Genomic DNA, 18,345 nt, shown 5'->3' on the forward strand with positions numbered 1-18,345 from the left:
AATACGTCCATTATTTATACAGTCTATGGTCCATACGCGTGAGAAAAGAGAACTATATAGCATAGTTACATCAGGCTTCCAGGTATTTCCCTGCTATAGAGGAAAAATGTCCTTGCAGATTCTACAATCATCCACATCAGCTGTAGCAGAGACAACCCTGCTGCTGCTGCTGCTGCTGCTGCCGAGTGATAGCGAGTGTGATCTCCACAGAGAGTAGTGTGTTAAACTCTGTTCATCTCCCCAGGTGACTGAGGAAAGTGGTGTGTATGTGTGAGTTTCCCCCAGGCGCCCATCTTCACAGTCTAGATCTAATGGGCTCTGACAGGACAGTAATAAGGTAGCAATGGACACAGACTGTGTGTGAGTGTGGCAGCAGTGTGCCATGTCCACACCCACTAGTAACAGCCCAGTGTTAGGAAGCAGGTGTTGAGGACCCTGATTTCACCCTCTGTGTGTAAATGGACACCCTGCTATGCACAAGGTCACAGTGCCTCTGGAGAAACACGTAATGCTGTGCAAGGCCAGCAGAGACCATACACACTGAGTGTAGACGCACACTTCTGGACACATTCTGCACAAACATGCTGATGAGTTTTTGCATGCAAACACACACATACAGCCCTCACTGTACTCAGTTCATTTCATTGACCTGTGACTGTATTATCTCTGATGCATTTTCATATTAAGCCGTGTTCTTCCAGGCTGATCTCCTCTGATGAATGTAGTTCAGGGTCAAGTGGACGGCACTGAAATCACCACCACAAATTAAACTCGATTATCTGTTTAAATACATCCAGGAAACATCCTCTGCCTCACACAGGATGTTTTTCCTGTGTATGCTTGCTTTAAGTTCACTTTCATCATCTGGAAAAATGATGAAGGACAATGATGACAAATACGTAATGTTACAGAATTAACAAACCAAGTACTGCAGGTAGAGCTGGGCGATATTGAAAACGATGTTATCATGACAACATTTTTCATATCAGTCGAAATCGATAATTTTCATGATAAATCTCAAATCATTCGTTCATATCATTTTAAAGTAGGGATGTACATTTTAGTATTTTCCGTGATCGATTTTTGGAAATGTTAACGATCAATTATCAATTAATTGATTAAAAAAACCATTATTATTCTTACGTCAAAAACAATGCCAAATACGTTGTTTTCCCCCTAAATTGTATTTTCTACAGCAACATAATGCAAATAACTGACAGTATTGAATATGGGTAACATGTTTGACACGCATAATATCAACGATCAGGCTCATAAAAATATTCTACGCGGACATAGTCTTATAAAGTGAAGGCTGAGACTACTAACAGGAACGTACTTCAGACTCACAGTGTCCAGTTTTCTGTCTACTCGTTCTTATTGAGAAAAATAAACATGTGTATTTGATCAGGTGTCAGCCGGTAGCGCAACCGGGTCATAATCAGTCCAGCGTCAGAAAAGCTCAGACGGCTCTGATGTTGCTGGTCAGCAAACATAGCGCACTAACATTTCCCACCTGTCTGTTGCCTTCGTATCCAAAGGTGGGAAATGTCCTGTTTAAAGCTGTCAACCTTTGTGTCCGTGTTGTTGATGGCAGCAGTTTTGTATTGATCCTCTTTAAAAAAGCGCACGTGGAGACCTGACGCACAGCCGCAGCCGCCAGCTGAGCGTCTCCGCTGTGCGCAACACCTTTAACAGCTGATTCACATCCAAACATGCTTTAAACTTCAAACACCTCCCTGATAGCTGAGTGTAATATGAGACCACATGATGTTTGTTCCACGTGACGGAGAATTGATAACAAAAATGTGTGTTTCGATAATCGATTAATTGTGGTCATCCCTATTTTAAAGGCAGATTTTTTGCTCATGAGTGAAAGTTGAAGAAACCAGAGGGTTTGTCAGCTTGTATCTGGATTTAGTAGTCTAGTAAATATCTTAACTACTTAAGTTTAGTGGCCTTTCTTGTCAAGCACGTTTTCACTCTGCTTTGAGCTGCTAGGTTTTGTGTTTTCTTCAGTGATTGGCTGTTCCATGCCAACTTCTTCTTCTGTGTAATGTTGGGTGGGAACTAGCGCACAGTAGCACGCCTCCCTTTCCAGGGGCTGGGGGTGCAAATTCAGGTTTAAATATGTCTAAAAATGTATTTTATCGTACATTTGTTATATCTATATTGAGAAAAATAATATCACGATAATTATCGTTATTGTTTTATCGCCCAGCCCTAACTGCAGGCTGACACTTCTGTAGAAAGCTTCCACGCACAGGGATGTTTTGTTTGGATACTTATGGGGCTTAACTGAGCAAACCAAACCCCAGCAACGGTAGGTTGTTGCTCTAGATTAGCCTGGTTAATAGGGATGTAAGGATACACTCAAATCCCGATTTTTAGTTCACGATACGATTCACTCACGATTCTCTAACGATTTTTGAGAAAACTGGATTGAACTCCAAATTTAAATAACTCTTATTTTATTTCAATCCTCAGATATGGACAGTTGGGATATATATTTGTTCTCTTATATTTCTTTGTAAACAAAGTCCTCCTTTTTAATTTTTTACCTTGTTGGAAAATTTCAGAACAATTATAGAGAAATGGAAAGTGAACGATTCCCAAATGAAAGTGTTAAATATTAAAAAAAAATAAGGTAAATCTCTCTAAATAAACTAAAGTGCAGCTTCTGCTCCTGGCTGTGAGTTGACATGTTTATCTTCAGGAACATCAGGGAAAGACGAAATGCTGCCGTACCTCAGACTGTAAACACAAAGGTACATCCTGACCTGCTCGGTCTTCACCTGCTGCCTCCATGTCTGTTACACTCCACTCAGTGAGTGACAAGAGAGTGCAGCGCAAGAGACTTCATGATGTTGAACAAGCGGAGTGAAATGCAAATAGCGCTCTCTACTGTTTCAAAATAATATCGATGTACAAATGTTGTTGAATGGATTTTAATCCCCCCTTATTTGTACCGATTTTTTACCGTCTTGTGATATATCCTTACACCCCTACTGGTTAAGCATGAAAAATGAATGGTACTTCAATGATGTGCCATTAAACTAAATGATAGAAATGAATGTGACAATAGAAGAGTAATTTCATTGGGTGGGGCGCCATTTGCCTGGCAGTTTCGGCACACGCCCTATGTTCAGAGGCTGTAGTACATGTTGCAGTAGTCACTGGTTAAACTCCCGGCCATGCCCACTTGCTGCATGTCTCCTCCCCCACATTTCCTGTCTCCCTTCAGCTGTCCTATCAATGATTGCAAAAATGCCCCCCCCCCCCCCCCCCCCCGTTGGTGATATTTCTACTTTCTAATACGAGGACGTGTTCTGTATATTTCATGATTAGCTGCGGTCTTTTGTTTGCAGAAAAATAATCATTTTCAATTATAGCATCTGACCTAGATGCAAGGTCTGAAAGAGCCTGCTGTAGGGATCATTAATGACAGGCGTGTTAGTGAAGCATCATCCATTAGACAACATCTTACTTAATTTACTACAGTAAAAATGTTACTAACTCCCTGGCAGAAATCTACGAGGGGGTCAGGGATCAGAGTTGGTTACTCATCAGCTCTCCTGGATCTGTGTTTAGCTCAGCACAACACTTGAGTTGGGCAGGTGCCTGCTGTTTGGAGTGTTTGAACACAGAGATGTTGGATGTGCCGCCCTCCTGGCTCAGTAACCTTAAGTGTCCCAGCAGCATCTGTGCATCCAAACAGGGCACTGCAACAGCTTGAGGAGAGCTACACTGACACATATGAGTCTGCCTGTCAAGTGAAAATGTAAACAAACTGTTTGTGCCTTTGTCAGCTTGTAATCCAGGCAGAGGGTATAGGAGACACTGATGTCACATGTTAGGACAGAAAGAACTAGGGATGTCCCGATCTGATTTCTTGATATTCAGTATTTGCCAATACCGAGTCCTGATCCGATACTTGTGTTTGCCGAGATAATAGAAGCACAAGAGATAAGAGAGTTGAGATGCACACTTTTTATTTTTCTTTAACAAAAATAAGTAATTAAAAAATAACTAAAATATGTCTTATGTTTATTCCATTGAACTGAATCCAGCGAGCGTTGTTTTAAACTCATAATCTGATTTAAAAACTCTGCTGTATGAGACCAAGAAACTGGTGTGCTTCATTACAGCACGCTTAAACCAGAGGCTGCTCTGAACGCAACTCTCACGAGACAGTGTGTGATTCACAACGTCAGCGTCCGGTTGTGAGACATGAATATCGGGAGTGACAGTGAGATCCAAACACGCCTGGTTGAATGCCACTAGCTAAGGAGCGACATGCCGGTATAGAGAAAGGCAGCTGCCGCTAGCAATGAGGATGCTAATGTTTGCCTTTTGAACCATATGTCCCTGCAGAGTTACCGTAGGGTGCGTACAGCAGATTTTTTTACTGTAATGTGTCTGGCGGTGCTCATGTGAGTTCTACAATAAAATGTAAATCATGTCCTTGAGTTCTACATCAATGTCCGATTTATTATTCTCTCATTATGTAAACATACTTAAAAGAACTCAGAACGCTCAACTACACTCAGCTGCACATTGTGTTCAGTGACAGCAGACGTAAATGATCGGATGAGATGTTCGGCTCCAATCCAATAGTTGTTTTTTTGTTTTTTATTATTATTATTATTTTTTTTTGTGATATATATATATATATTAGGGATGTAAATTTCAAGTATTTTCCGTGATCGATCTGTAGAAATGTTAACAATCAATTATCGGTTAATCATTGAAAACAACGTAAACATTTTCCATGTCAATAATAATGCCAAATGCGTTTTTTTTCACTGAGTCAAATTTTTCTTCACAACACAATGTTTATAACTGACTATTGAATAGCTACAGATCATATTGAGGTGTTCAAAACATTAAACACACTGAATATCAACGTGTGGAGCAGGCTCATAATCTCTGCAGACATACAGTCATAAAGTGAAGGCTCAGACTTCAACAAGGGAACCGAACAGAAACATATTTCAGACTCACAGTGTCCAGTTTTCAGTCTACTCTTTCTTATTCAGAAAAATAAGCATGTGAACGCGGTCAGGTGTCAGCCGGGAGTGCAACTGGGTCATAATCAAGTGGCAACCTCCGGTCTAAAAATATGATTCCAATGCGGATGTGCTAAAAACTGCAGTTAATCGAGGATCCGCTTGAGGCTGGCTCTGGAAGTACCGGAAACCACATACACACCCATTCTAAGAAGCCGATCTTTACAGCAGAAATAAACATGTTTACAGCCTGGTTCACGAGTGTAGTCTGGATAGCTCATTTCTGGATCGGCACCAAGGGAGAGATTCCGGTGGCTGGTGGTGAGGCTTTCAGCAGTGTGTCTGCCCCCTGGTGGCTGGCTGCAGTATAGGTCAAAAAATCCGTCTCCCCCATTCATTTGAATGGAGGAGCAGTCAAACTTTAAAAAATAAATACACGTTGTACGAATGTTTCTCACATCCGTATGCTGTGGTGATATGTAGTTAGTATTTGACTGTTTTGTGTCCAAGGCCTCTTTTTCCTGAAAAGTTTCTTTTTCGTTAGTTATTAGAGTTTAAAAAACGGGGTTTTACTTCCGGGTTTCATTTGATTCACAGCCACTGTTGAGTGAAACTTCAAAGGACACACAGCGACTTGTGACGTCACGCTGTAAGGCGGAGCTTATTACAGTGGCTTCACAGGCTCTGGCTGCACAATGGCGGCGCCCAGGAGAGGGATTTTTTGGCTTCAGAACCGTACAACGGGAAGAGGCGGAGCAACGCTGTCCATTTTTATTTACAGTCTATGATCGGCACACACTGTACGAGGGGTGAATTTTTTTCCAATTTTGAAGACATTTAGATTACGAGTCTTCCAATGAGAGGCACAGCTGACTTGATTGACAGGCGGGAAAACTGTAGCTGTTTGCGAGGAGGCTCAAAGCCCGCCTCTTTATGTCACAATCACCCGACAGAAGCAATATGGCTCCTGCCACTGATTGGCCTCAAAACAGCTCTTCAGAAACAGATGGGTGACGTCACAGATACTACGTCCATATTATGGTGATAATCAGTCCTGCAGCGGAGAAAAAAAGCGCTCGTGGAGACCTGTCACTCAGCCGCAGCCCCCAGCTGAACGTCTCCGCTGTGTGCAACACCTTCAGTCAGCTGATTCACGTGAAACATGCGTCAAACTTCAAACACCTCCCTGATAGCTGAACCAAATATGAGACCACAAGATGTTTGTTCCACATGATAGAGAATCAAACAAACAAATGTGTTCTTAACAATCAATTAATCGATACTCAATTAATTGTTGACATCCCTAAAATAAATATATATATATATATTTGCAAGAAATGTTCTCTTACAAAAAAAGGTTGACCAAGTGATAGTCACCTGGTTGGGTCTATAAAATGTGCACTGTTGAGATGTTCTGTAAAGAAAAGTACTACTTTCTTAAACGGCTCCTTATAAACATTTTACTTTTTAACAACTTATTTGTTAATCTACTCTTATAACGGCCTTATGGATGATTGATGCTGATTGGTCATTGGTGGTCTTGATGCTTATGGGTTATTTCTGCTGCAGTACTTCTTCAACCCAAAGCTCAGTAAATATAATCTCAGCTCTATCGCATACATTCTCCTCACCGTGACAAAAAGGAATAGAAAAGATAGAGAGAGGAGGTGAAGAAGAACAAGAGAGGTCACAAAGTGCTGGGTGGGAGAGAAATCAACAAAACTGAAGACGGCAGATGTGAAAGAAAAAAACACCAAACCACACGCAGTGTAGGTTAAAGTGGTTTTAAAGGCTGGTTAAATAAAGATGTCAACACCCTGACAAACAGGAACCCTCAGATGTGATCATGACGTCTTTTCTGATCATGACGTCTGTCCTGATCTAGATTCAGCTTTAACCTTCATTTTACAGAAAACATTAAACAGATATTATTCTTCTTGATTGCAGCTGAGTCTGACCAGACTTTGTCACAGTCGTGTTTGTGTGTCTAATTAAAATGCTAGAGGCTGTAGACACTGCTCACAGAAGCATCATAGGTGTATATATAACACTTGGCTAAACTGAATACACACCTGTTTTCTTTCTTATTCAATCTCTCTTCACACTTTTCTTCACTGTTTGAGCCTCTCCTTCTTACTCCTCCTCTTGTTGCCTTCATGTGTTCAACTGTCTGCGTCCCTGACTGAGTTTAAATCCATTCTACTTATGAGCAGTGTTTGTTCAGAGCATATAACAGTATTGCATATTTTAAGGCAATTATATATTCTGTATATCATTTATTATTATTTTTTCTATTTTATTTAATTTAATTTATTTTTTGATTTATTTCATTTTTATTTTATTTTATACTTTATTTCTTATTTTATTTTTGATTTTATTTTATTAGATATTTTATGTTATTACATATTTTATTTTATATTTTATTTCATTTTACTTTATATTTATTTTACTTTATATTAACTTATTTTATATTTTATTTGATATTTATTTTATATTTTATTTAGTATTTTATTTTGTTTGATATTCTATTTTATTTGATATTCTATTTTATTTGATATTTTATTTTATTTGATATTTTATTTTATTTTATCCTTTTTTTATTTGATATTTTATTTTATTTTATCCTTTTTTTATTTGATATTTTATTTTATTTTATTTTAACCTTTTTTTATTTGATATTTTTTTTATTTTACTTTATATTTTATTTTATTTTACTGGATTTTTTTTATTTGATATTTTATTTTACTTTATATTTTATTTTATTTTATTAGATTTTTTTTATTTGATATTTTATTTGATATTTTACTTTATTTATTTATTTATTTTTTTATTCTTATTTTATTCCTTCCTCTATTAATATTTGACTTTCTTACATATTGTTAATAAGAGCTCTGTAATGACCGAATTTCCCTCCCCGGGATAAATTAAGTATTTTTGATTCTGATAACTCAGTGTCATCATTTGAAACAATGATGTTAATTTCATCTTTCTCTCTCTCTGTGTGTCCACAGCTCCACCACCCAGCAGATTCAACAGGAGAGTGTCAGGTAAGATGTGTGTGTGTGTGTGTGTTTGTGTGTGTATATGTATGTGTGCAAGGGCGCTGCCAGGGATTTTGGGCCCCATATATGTCTTGTAATATACCATTTATAATAACATCATAATCAAAGTTACAACAGTCTTTAAAAATGAATGCACAACAGAAAAGAGCAGCACTGAATCATGCAGAATAATGGATCTATAATGCTGTTCTGTATCAGCAGCCCTAGATTTGATACTTCATAACTTTATCGGATCAAGTTTGTTAATTACAATTATTAAGAGGTTAAAGCTACTTAAACAAAATGCCCCTTGTTGGACCGCCCAAAATTCAGTCAGCATCAAAATCTCTGATTTGAAGGTATTATTTGAGTAATCTCTGTGACATTAAAACAGACTAAATCACTCAATGTTTCAACCTGCCCAGCATCCAAAACAGACTATAGGCTGTAGCTTATGTAGCTTAGCTATAGCTTTGTTTTTATAGGGTTTTGTAATAGTACAGATAGAGAGAGAGAAAAAAGAGATTCCCACAGACCCCCTTCAATAATGCTACGTTGCTCACCTTCTTGTTCATTGGGTTGGGGGAGTTGTGGGGAGACAGTGCACCTGCTGACATATCAGCTGCTGAGTCTGGTAGGGAGGGCGGGGAAACCTATTTAATATGATGAGCTCAAACGTAGTTCAGTTCATTGTGGATTTCAAACTAGCAAACAGGTTGATTTTAACCACTCAAAGACTATACCAACCTTTCCTGGAGAAGAACTGGGTGACATACTGTCGCCCTTTCTTCTCTCTCTTCTCTCTCTCCTTTCTTTCCCCCTTTTCTGGGACCCAGACTTAATCTTTCCAGACATTTTATCTGCCTTTAGTGCAACTTCTGTCTGATTGTGCGGCACAGCTGATTAGGACGACTCAGGCTGGGCTGTACTTAATAAGAATTTGCCCAGATCTCTGATATACGTTTTCTGAAGACAACGAGACCGATTTTTTAATTACCTAATTCTGAATAAAATATTAATATAACATAATAAAGTATTATTATTATTATTTTTTTATTATTCTTTTCGGGCCCCTGTCAGTCATGGGCCCTTAGAATCATCCTAACTCCCCCCCCATATGGCGCCACTGTGTGTGTGTACCCCTGACGTCATGTCCCCTAAGTGTAACCACACCGGGGGAAGGCATAGCCTACATCACTGTCTAAGTGGCTCACCTGCTGCATCAGTGTGCGTTACTGAGTGCGTGTCATGCATCATGAGGCCGGGTGGTAGACTGACTGAGTCGTGTCTGTCTCTGTCTCTGATGTCAAACGCTGCTCAGCCAGTGTTTTCATAATGAGCGTGTCTACGTATGTCATGCATGTAAAACGGTGTTAAGAAGCCTCTCTGTGGTGTGTTCGGGGTTTTGTGCGTCCTCTCTCTGTCTGTGTTGGCGCCTGTGGTCCTGTGTGTGCAGTGCTCTCGTTTCTCACGCTTGGTCGTACTCGTCTCGTGTTTACATATGAGTAATTGAATGTCGTCAGCCGTCACAGAGAGCTGCACTTTGATTATGTTCTGGGTGTGTCACCTGATGTTTATCATCATGCTGTCCTGCTGTCTGTGTTGTCCCTGCTGTCTGCACCGCAGAGCCGCAAAGGTTTGCTGAAAAGCGTTAGATTATACAAGCTGTCAAACGTGTTGTAGAGATATTTTAACAGGTAAAACATTATCATCCTGAGTTTCTCACTCATATTGATCTTTGTCAAGGTAATGTTGTCAGACATAGTGATCCTTTATGAGCCCTGTGTTAATACAACAACAAAGGTAGAGCGTCATCATGCTGTTCATTATGTTTCCTCAGAAGTAACCCTACAAAGGTCTCGTTTTCAGGCATGCTCATTATAAAGTAGGGATGTCCTGATCAGCTTTTTGGGCCCCAATCGGATTTCTTAATATTGAGTATTTGCCAATACTGAGTCCTGATCTGATACTTGTGTTTGCCGAGATAATAGAAGCACAAGAGATAAGAGAGTTGAGCTGTACATGTTTTTTTTTCCCTTCAACAAAAATAAGTATTTAAAAAATAACTAAAACATGTCTGATGTTTATTCCATTGAACTGAATCCAGCGAGCGTTGTTTTAAACTCATAATCTGTTCTACAAGCTCTGCTGTATGAGACCAAGAAACTGGTGTGCTTCATTACAGCACGCTTAAACCAGAGGCTGCTCTTAACGCAACTCTCACGAGACAGTGCGTGATTCACAACAGCAGCATCCAGCTGAGAGACGTAAATATTGGGAGTGACAGTGAGATCCAAACACGCCCAGTTGCATGCATAGACCGTGAATAAAAATGGACAGCGTTGCTCCGCCTCTTCCCGTTGTACGGTTCTGAAGCCAAAAAATCCCCCTCCTGGGCGCCGCCATTGTGCAGCCAGAGCCTGTGAAGCCACTGTAACAAGCTCTGCCCTACAGCGTAACGTCACAAGACGCTGTGTGTCCTTTGAAGTTTCACTCCACAGCGGCTGTGAATCAAAGGAAACCTGGAAGTAAAACCCCGTTTTTTAAACTCTAATAACTAACGAAAAAGAAACTTTTCAGGAAAAAGAGGCCTTCAACACAAAACAGTCAAACACTAACTACATATCACCACAGCATACGGATGTGAGAAACATTCGTACGATGTGTATTTATTTTTTAAAGTTTGACTGCTCCTCCATTCAAATGAATGGGGAGATGGTTTTTTTTACGTATACTGCAGCCAGCCACCAGGGGGCAGTCACACTTCTGAAAGCTTCAGCACCAACCACCGGAACCTCTCCCTTGGTTGCATGCCGCTAGCTAAGGAGCGACATGCTAGTATAGAGAACGGCAGCTGCAGCTAGCCACGAGGATCCTAATGCTAATGTAACAGACTGTCCTGTGTTTGGTTCATGTGTTTGCCTTTTGAACCATATGTCCCCAGAGAGTTACAGTAGCGTGCGTAGAGCAGATGCTTCTTTCTGTGTCGGTGCCCAGATCTGCTCCGATCCAATATTTGAGATCAGGATCAGGACATCCCTACTCAAAAGATTCCTTCCTTTGTCCTAACTTAGTGAAACAAAGATGTCTCTTTTGTTTGTGTATGTTGTCTCTCTTAGGAGACACATTTGAACTTCTTTCAAAGTAACACAGCTCATAAAGTGTTAAAGGAGAAGCACATCCCTCCATCACCTTGACGTTTTTAATTCCTCTGGGCTGTGACAGCTGTGGCCCGAGGCTTTATGTGTCTGGGTTTTCAGCCCTGTTGTAAATTTCCTGTTAATGTGATGTCTCAGAAAAACCTGAAGGAAATATCTTTACATCTGGAGGAAACTCTCCCTGAATAGATTTCAGTCGTCGATGATCTCTTATCTGAAACGTTTGTGGCCCAAACTCAATAATTCATGGGCTAATTAGAGCACAGCTTCACAGACGTGTCCGACCGGACGATATAAATGAAGTGAAGACATTTTGAACCCAACAGGTCCACTTCACTGTGATGTCAGAATGTCCTTGAAAACTCTTTTTTATTTAAAGCTTTTTTTCTCTCAGAGTCTTTGAAATGTAATATCTCAGTAACTCCAGGAGGGAGTATCTTCAGAATTGGCTCAAAAAGTGGAACACAAGGAAGAGCTAATGAGCCTTAAACGCTAGTTGCCACCCAACATTAGACAGAAGAAGAAGACTGCATTGAACAGCCAATCATGTTGCAGGGTGAGAGGTAGGCGGGGCTCAAAGACGTTCGGAGTTGAATGTAAACACAGCTGAAACGAGGGACAGGGAAGAAAACTAGAAACCTACCAGGTCAATGCGGAGTCATCCGTCTGACACTGAGTCGACTCTGAGTTAACTATTAACTTCATACACTTCATTAAATCTACTTTCAGGATGTGGGTAAAGGAAGAGCACAGAGACAACTTCTACTGTGAACACGTTTAATGTCCACCGCGACCGTAGGACAACTGAACACTGAATAACCGTGATGCATTCACTGCACTGTGGGAAACAACATCACTCTGCATGTAACCCTTAGTAATCTTAAAGGGGAGAGCACAACTCAAAACAATACTCTATAAACTGACACACAGAATATAATTTAGTATATATTTGATTTAAATTTGATTTAAATTATGGAAATAATCTCAACGTGAGAAAAATAAGAATCTACAAACTGAAACTTCACAAAAATCTCATCTTCCATTAAAGACCTGCTTCCTGTTAGCAGCGTCAGAAATGATGGATTCAAGAAGTTCATCAGAAAACTAAATCCAGATACAAACTAACAAACTGTCTTCAACTTTCACTCAGGAGCAAAAATCTGACTTTAAATTTAAATGAAATAATAATTTGATTTGTATCGTGATAATTATCTATATCGACTGATATGAAATATATTATCGTGAGAACATAATTTTCAATATCGCCCAGCACTAGTTTTTAGATAATAAGAGAAGCCTGTCAATTACACAGAATATCATTTTATTTCAGTTAAATCTAAAAAGTCAATTTTAAAAGGCATTCAGTGTGTTTCTTCTTTCATTGTTTCCAATTACAACTATTTAAGATCTGGTCTTCAAATAGTTTCTCTAAAAACATGTCTTGAGGGTGTAGGGACTAGTTAAGATAAGTAAAGATAGTCCTTTACTCGTCCCACAACGGGGAAATTCAAGAATATAATAATTATAATCAGGGTTATTCTATATTCGAGCCAATGTGGTAACTTGTGTTTACTGTGTCAGTTTGATGTTTCTGTACATAAAGAAAATGCTTTAGAATATCAAAAAAAATGAGGCTACATGCACTCCATCACTTATGGGCAAGTTTGATCCACCCATCCTCAGCCACACCCATCCCCCATTAATGAAATATGAAGGCTTTTAAAAACAGCAACCTTGCCTTGATCGCAGGCATTGACAACAACTCTGAAAAAAGAGATCTAATGTTACAATTCTGCATTGATGTTTTTTACTGCAGCTGTTGTGCTCTGACCAAGCTGCAACCTCCGGTCTTAAAATATGAAGCCCATGCGGAAGTCTTATAAACTGCAGTTCATGGAGTGTCCACTAGAGGCTGGCTGCAGAAACACCAGAAACCACATACACACCCATTCAAAGAAGACAATCTTTACAGCAGAAATAAACATGTTTACAGCCTGGTTCTAAAACCGGCTTCGGTCTGAATAGCTCTTTTCTCTTTCGGCACAGTTTTGCATAACGAGAGGCACAGCTGACTTGACTGACAGGCTGGAACACTGTAGCTGTTAGCGAGGAGGTTAAAGGCCCGCCTCTTTAGCTTACACTAAGTTAGGTTGAGTTCAACGTTTACAATATGGCCCCCGCCGACGATCAGCTTCAAAGCAGCGCTCAACAATCAATCAATCAATCAATCAATCTTTATTTGTATTGCGCCAAATTACAGCAAACGTTATCTCAAGATGCTTTTACAAAGGTCTAGACCACTCTATGTCAAATTATGAACAGAGACCCAACACCAAGACAGGGTAAGACTCAGTCTGACCCCACCTTAATCCATCATGAGCATTGCATCTCACAGTAATTAGCTAGTTACAGCGGAGAGGACAAACTTCCTTTAACAGGCAGAAACCTCGAGCAGAACCAGACTCATGTTAGACACACATCTGCCTCGATCCAGTTGGGTCTGGAAAGAGGGATAGAGGAGAATAAGAGAGAGAGGGAGCGGTGATAGTGATGAGACGAGTAGTAGTAGCTGTTGCAGCTGGAGTCCAGCACGTCCGTATCAGCTGGAGTCTGGAACGTCCACAGTAGGAGGACGTCTACAGATGGGTGACGTCACGGTTACTACCATTATTTAAATACAGTCTATGGCTCTGAACCAGTGACGGTCTACCCTGGTGGGTGCTTGAAAATGTTCCAGGTCCACTAAATCCCCAGACACTGGAACACAATAATCAGGAAGAGACAAGATCAACAGTACTTGGAAGCAGTGTTTTCTCACATGTGAAACACGAGGCCTAGATCTCATGTGAAATGTTTTTTCCTGGTCAAAAGAGAGAGGGGGGTTGGGGGGGGGGTGATGACTTGATCAAATATCAGCATTAGAGTTGATCCCACTGTTTTGCTAGAAGGGAACTGGAGCTTGTTAATGAAAGCACGGTCCTGGCTGCTGTAGTGACGCTCTGTCATGCTGCCAGGGAGAGAGGGAGAGAAAGAGGGAGCTGCTGGCAGAGACGAGGAAACTAAATAAATCTGACTGAAGCTGATCAGGATGGACCTGCCCATTCATACCAGAGACGAGCACAATTATTACAACATATAGTTCTGATTGGATCACTTTCTGAGAGTTAGAGAGCTCTGTGGTCTACATTTAATATGTTATGGTGTTGTTCATTGTTTTTAACAGCTCAGTGGAGCTGAACTGAAGGAGTTAGCTCTGTAATTGAAGAGGTCACACTGCTACAAACAGGATTAGCATACATGCTAATAGATGAGAAATTAAATTCGACACACACAGATAGACATATATGTACTTACACGGGACTTCCACCAGATCTGTGTCCGGTCCGTCTCCAATCTGCTGCGGTTCTGCTCTCTCATCCGTCAACACCCACCGGTTACGTTTTCAGAACGCAGCATGGAGCAGGACCAGCGGACAGCTGGAGTCATGTGACTGAGGTTTTCACGCACTAGTTACTGAATCAAGGATTCTCCTCCTCTCCTCATCCATGTTGTCTTTCTGGTCCTCTGAAAACCTCTGACCTGTTGACTCCAGGCCTGGCTCCGCTCATCATGACTTTGGTTTGTTGTTGTAGTTAAGTGAAATACGATCTGGTGATAACACAGAGTGTTTTATTCTGAAAATTAACCGGATGTTTTCATTTGTTTTGGTGAAACCTGACTTCCTGTCCCGCTCCATCTGCTCTGTTGAGATTGATACGTCGTGCTCCGGCATGCGGCAAACATAGAAGTCTTGTGTATCTGATCCGGAGGGCTCAGACCTGCCGGATCAGAGACTCAGCCGGAACGCAACGGAGCGGATCCAGTGGAAGTTAACACATAGACTAGAATAGAAACCTATCAGATCCGGTGCCGTGACAGATCGGAGACGGACCAGTCACGGATCTGGTGGAATTTGGCCGTTACTGTAGCTACTTCCATGTGTCTTTTGATAAATTTTAGAGAGGAGTTGGAGTGTCAACACAAAGTTTGAGGAAACACAGATACACAGAGACAAACTGAAACGACCTTGTCAGTGTTTGGCGTCCACTGTGCGTCTTCCATCTGGCTTCCTTCAACGTCTAGAAGAAATATTGTCCTCTTTGTTCCCCTAAACTGACGTCCGTCACCTCACTCTCTGTTATACAATATCTCCCCCCTCCGCCTGTGTGTGCTTGTGTAACGTTACCTTTCCCTGCACTCTGAGTGAGTGAGTTTGTGAGGAAGCAATTTACACAAGATGGAGTAGATACAGTGTCTCTGTTAGCAGCTCTGTGGTTTGATTCCTCTGCTTGCGTCACCTTGTTTACTCTCTCCTCTTGTGTTCACACTGTGATAAACTGTCACGTCTTCATATGTATTAAACATGTTTGTCAGCATGGTGATGTCTGCTGTGTTTGGTTTGCAGGGGTTGTGTTTGAGTTAATTTAGAGCTGCATTAAGCATGTCCAAGTGTCGAGTTTCCTGCGTAGAAGCCAGCTCATATCTTATATTTGCTTCCACAAAGTACTCTAAGTAATGTTCAAATGTAGATGAGTTTTTTCCAGGCTGTTGGTATCTAAAAAAACAAATTATCACACAAGCTGATGCCCTTATTGTAACAGGCAGCAGGTGAGTCAGAATATTTGCCACAGGCCAAGAAGAGCTTGATGTCCTTAGAATCAAGGCCAGAAGTGCAACACAGTTTGAACATATTTTAGAAATAGATAGTAACCTTATATTTACCTTGTCTGAATGTTTAACGGCACAACAGTGATGGTCTTATTAAGAAAGTAAACAGTAGAGATGTACACTTAACCAAAATTTTGAATCACGATCACAGTATTGGCCGGCCTATGATCAAAGAGAGATTGACCTTTTTCTTTTCCTTCTCTGTTGAAAATATTCATCATCTTAAGTCACCCAATTAACACAACTGGTGTTTCAAAAAGTTTTGCTTCCAATTCCATCATGACAACAGGTGATCAACGGGTTGATGAGACTTTCAGTTAATGACAAAGCAAATCTAAATGATCCAAACCTGGGAGTGCAAGGGTGCCATTGGCCTAGCAGTCTAAGTAAACACCCCATGTACAAAGACTATAGTCCTCATTGCAGCAGTCACAGGTTCAACTCCCTGCCGCGACCGTTTGCTGCAAGTCTTTGCTACAGCAACCTCCGGTCTCAAAATATGAAGCCCATGCGGAAGTGTTAAAAACTGCAGTTCATGGAGTGTCCACTAGAAGCTGGCTGCAGAAACACCAGAAACCACATACACACCCATTCAAAGAAGACGATCTTTACAGCAGAAATAAACATGTTCACAGCCTGGTTCAAAAAACAGGTTAGGTCTGAATAGCTCATTTCTCTATCAGCACACACTGGACGGGGGGATTTAATAATAACGCAACAGTTCAGAAGATATTTAGATTATGACTTTTGCCCAAATAAGGACATGACTGACTTGATTGACAGGCGGAAACACATAGCTGTTGGCTAGAAGGCTCAAACTCCGCCGCTTTACCTCACAGTAAGTTCGGTTGAGTTCAGCATTTCCAATATGGCTGCCGCCGTCGCCTGGCTTCAAAACAGCGCTATGGTTGACGTCACGGATACTACGTCCATTATTTATACAGTCTATGCTTCACCCCTCTCTCTGCTCCCCCATTTCCTGTCTCTCTTCAGCTGTCCAATCAAATAGAAGCAAAATAACCAACAAAAACTTTTCAAAAACAACGACTTGTGAGTGTGAAAAACCCTGTCATCATTAAATCAGGCTGACAGTAGGAGGACCAGGTGAGAGCTGGTGAAGCAGAGAAACAGAGTGAGCATGGACAGTAAGCTGCAGCGCTGACGACCGCTATCGACCGCTAACGAGCACTAACGAGCGTTAACAAGCTTGTGATTGCCAGGCTTATCAGTGAGCGACCTCGTTTGTATAATTACATGTAAATACATAAGCCTTACTGTTTGAAAGATGAAGGACACAGGACTTTATGATAGGTAACATGCAGGCTCAGATCATTCACCTTTGAACACCAAGCTGGGAAATACTCCGACACAAGTAAAAGTCCTGTGTCCAACTGAAGCGGCAACCTCCAGTCTCAAAATATGAAGCCCATGCGGAAGTGTTAAAAACTGCAGTTCATCAAACTTCCACTAGAGGCTGGCTTCAGAAACACCAGAAACCACATACACACCCATTCAAAGAAGACGATCTTTGCAGCAGAAATAAACATGTTTACAGCCTGGTTACAAAAAAAGTTCAGGTCTGAATAGCTCATTTCTCTATCAGCACACACTGTACTGCGTGAATTTTTTTATTACGTGACAGTTCAGAAAATATTAAGATTATGAGTTTTGCCCGTTTAAGGACATGACTGACTTGATTGACAGGCGGGAACACACAGCTGTTGGCGAGGAGGCTCAAACCCCGCCTCTTTACCTCACACTAGCTCAACAGAAGTTATGTTGAGTTCAAAACAGTGCTGCAGGAACAGATGGGTGACTTCACAGCGACATACTATGTCCATTTGTTATACAGTCTATAGTCCAACTGTGTTATCATCAAAATGAAGTCAGGTTCTTATAAAAGTGAAGCTTTGATGATATTTAATGCTGTTTGAGACTAAATGTTTGAGTGTGAGCTGAATAAGCCAGAGCAGATATTTTGTCTCAGTCCAGCCCAGGCCAAAGGCGAGACGCTGGATATGTTTTTGAATTAAAGTACAAGTTTATTATTATGTCTTAAGGTTCTTAGCAACATACCATCAAAACTGATGAGAATGTAATATATGTTATCAGCTGGGTTTTAAAGGATTTATTTACATGAATGTAGAGCGATTTGCACGTGAACATTAGTCTGAGGGAGGTATGGACAGAGCATATACAATGGCAGCCTGTTGTAATTATTCTGGACATGCTAATGCAATGTGTATACACGTCTCCTCTACAGTGTGTGCAGAGGCGTTCAACCCAGACGAGGAGGATGAGGACACGGAGCCCAGAGTGGTCCATCCAAAAACAGATGAACAGCGCTGCAGACTGCAGGAGGCCTGCCGAGACATCCTGCTCTTCAAAACACTAGATCAGGTAAATACAACTCAGAAATACACACAAAAAGAC

At 40.8% G+C, this 18,345-nt stretch overlaps 1 protein-coding gene across 2 annotated transcripts in view; it reads left to right on the top strand.

The window, feature by feature from the left end:
* Positions 1 to 18,345, top strand: part of prkar2aa (protein kinase, cAMP-dependent, regulatory, type II, alpha A) — an 89,413-nt gene that overhangs the window by 54,650 nt on the left and 16,418 nt on the right. For both annotated transcript variants that reach the window (XM_034696082.1, XM_034696083.1), the window contains exons 3-4: positions 8,018 to 8,053; positions 18,176 to 18,312. In XM_034696082.1, the coding sequence (XP_034551973.1) occupies positions 8,018 to 8,053; positions 18,176 to 18,312 (173 nt within the window). The remainder of the gene's footprint in view (positions 1 to 8,017; positions 8,054 to 18,175; positions 18,313 to 18,345) is intronic.

Source organism: Notolabrus celidotus, chromosome 11 (assembly GCF_009762535.1).
Source record: "Notolabrus celidotus isolate fNotCel1 chromosome 11, fNotCel1.pri, whole genome shotgun sequence".
Lineage (NCBI taxonomy): Eukaryota > Metazoa > Chordata > Actinopteri > Labriformes > Labridae > Notolabrus > Notolabrus celidotus.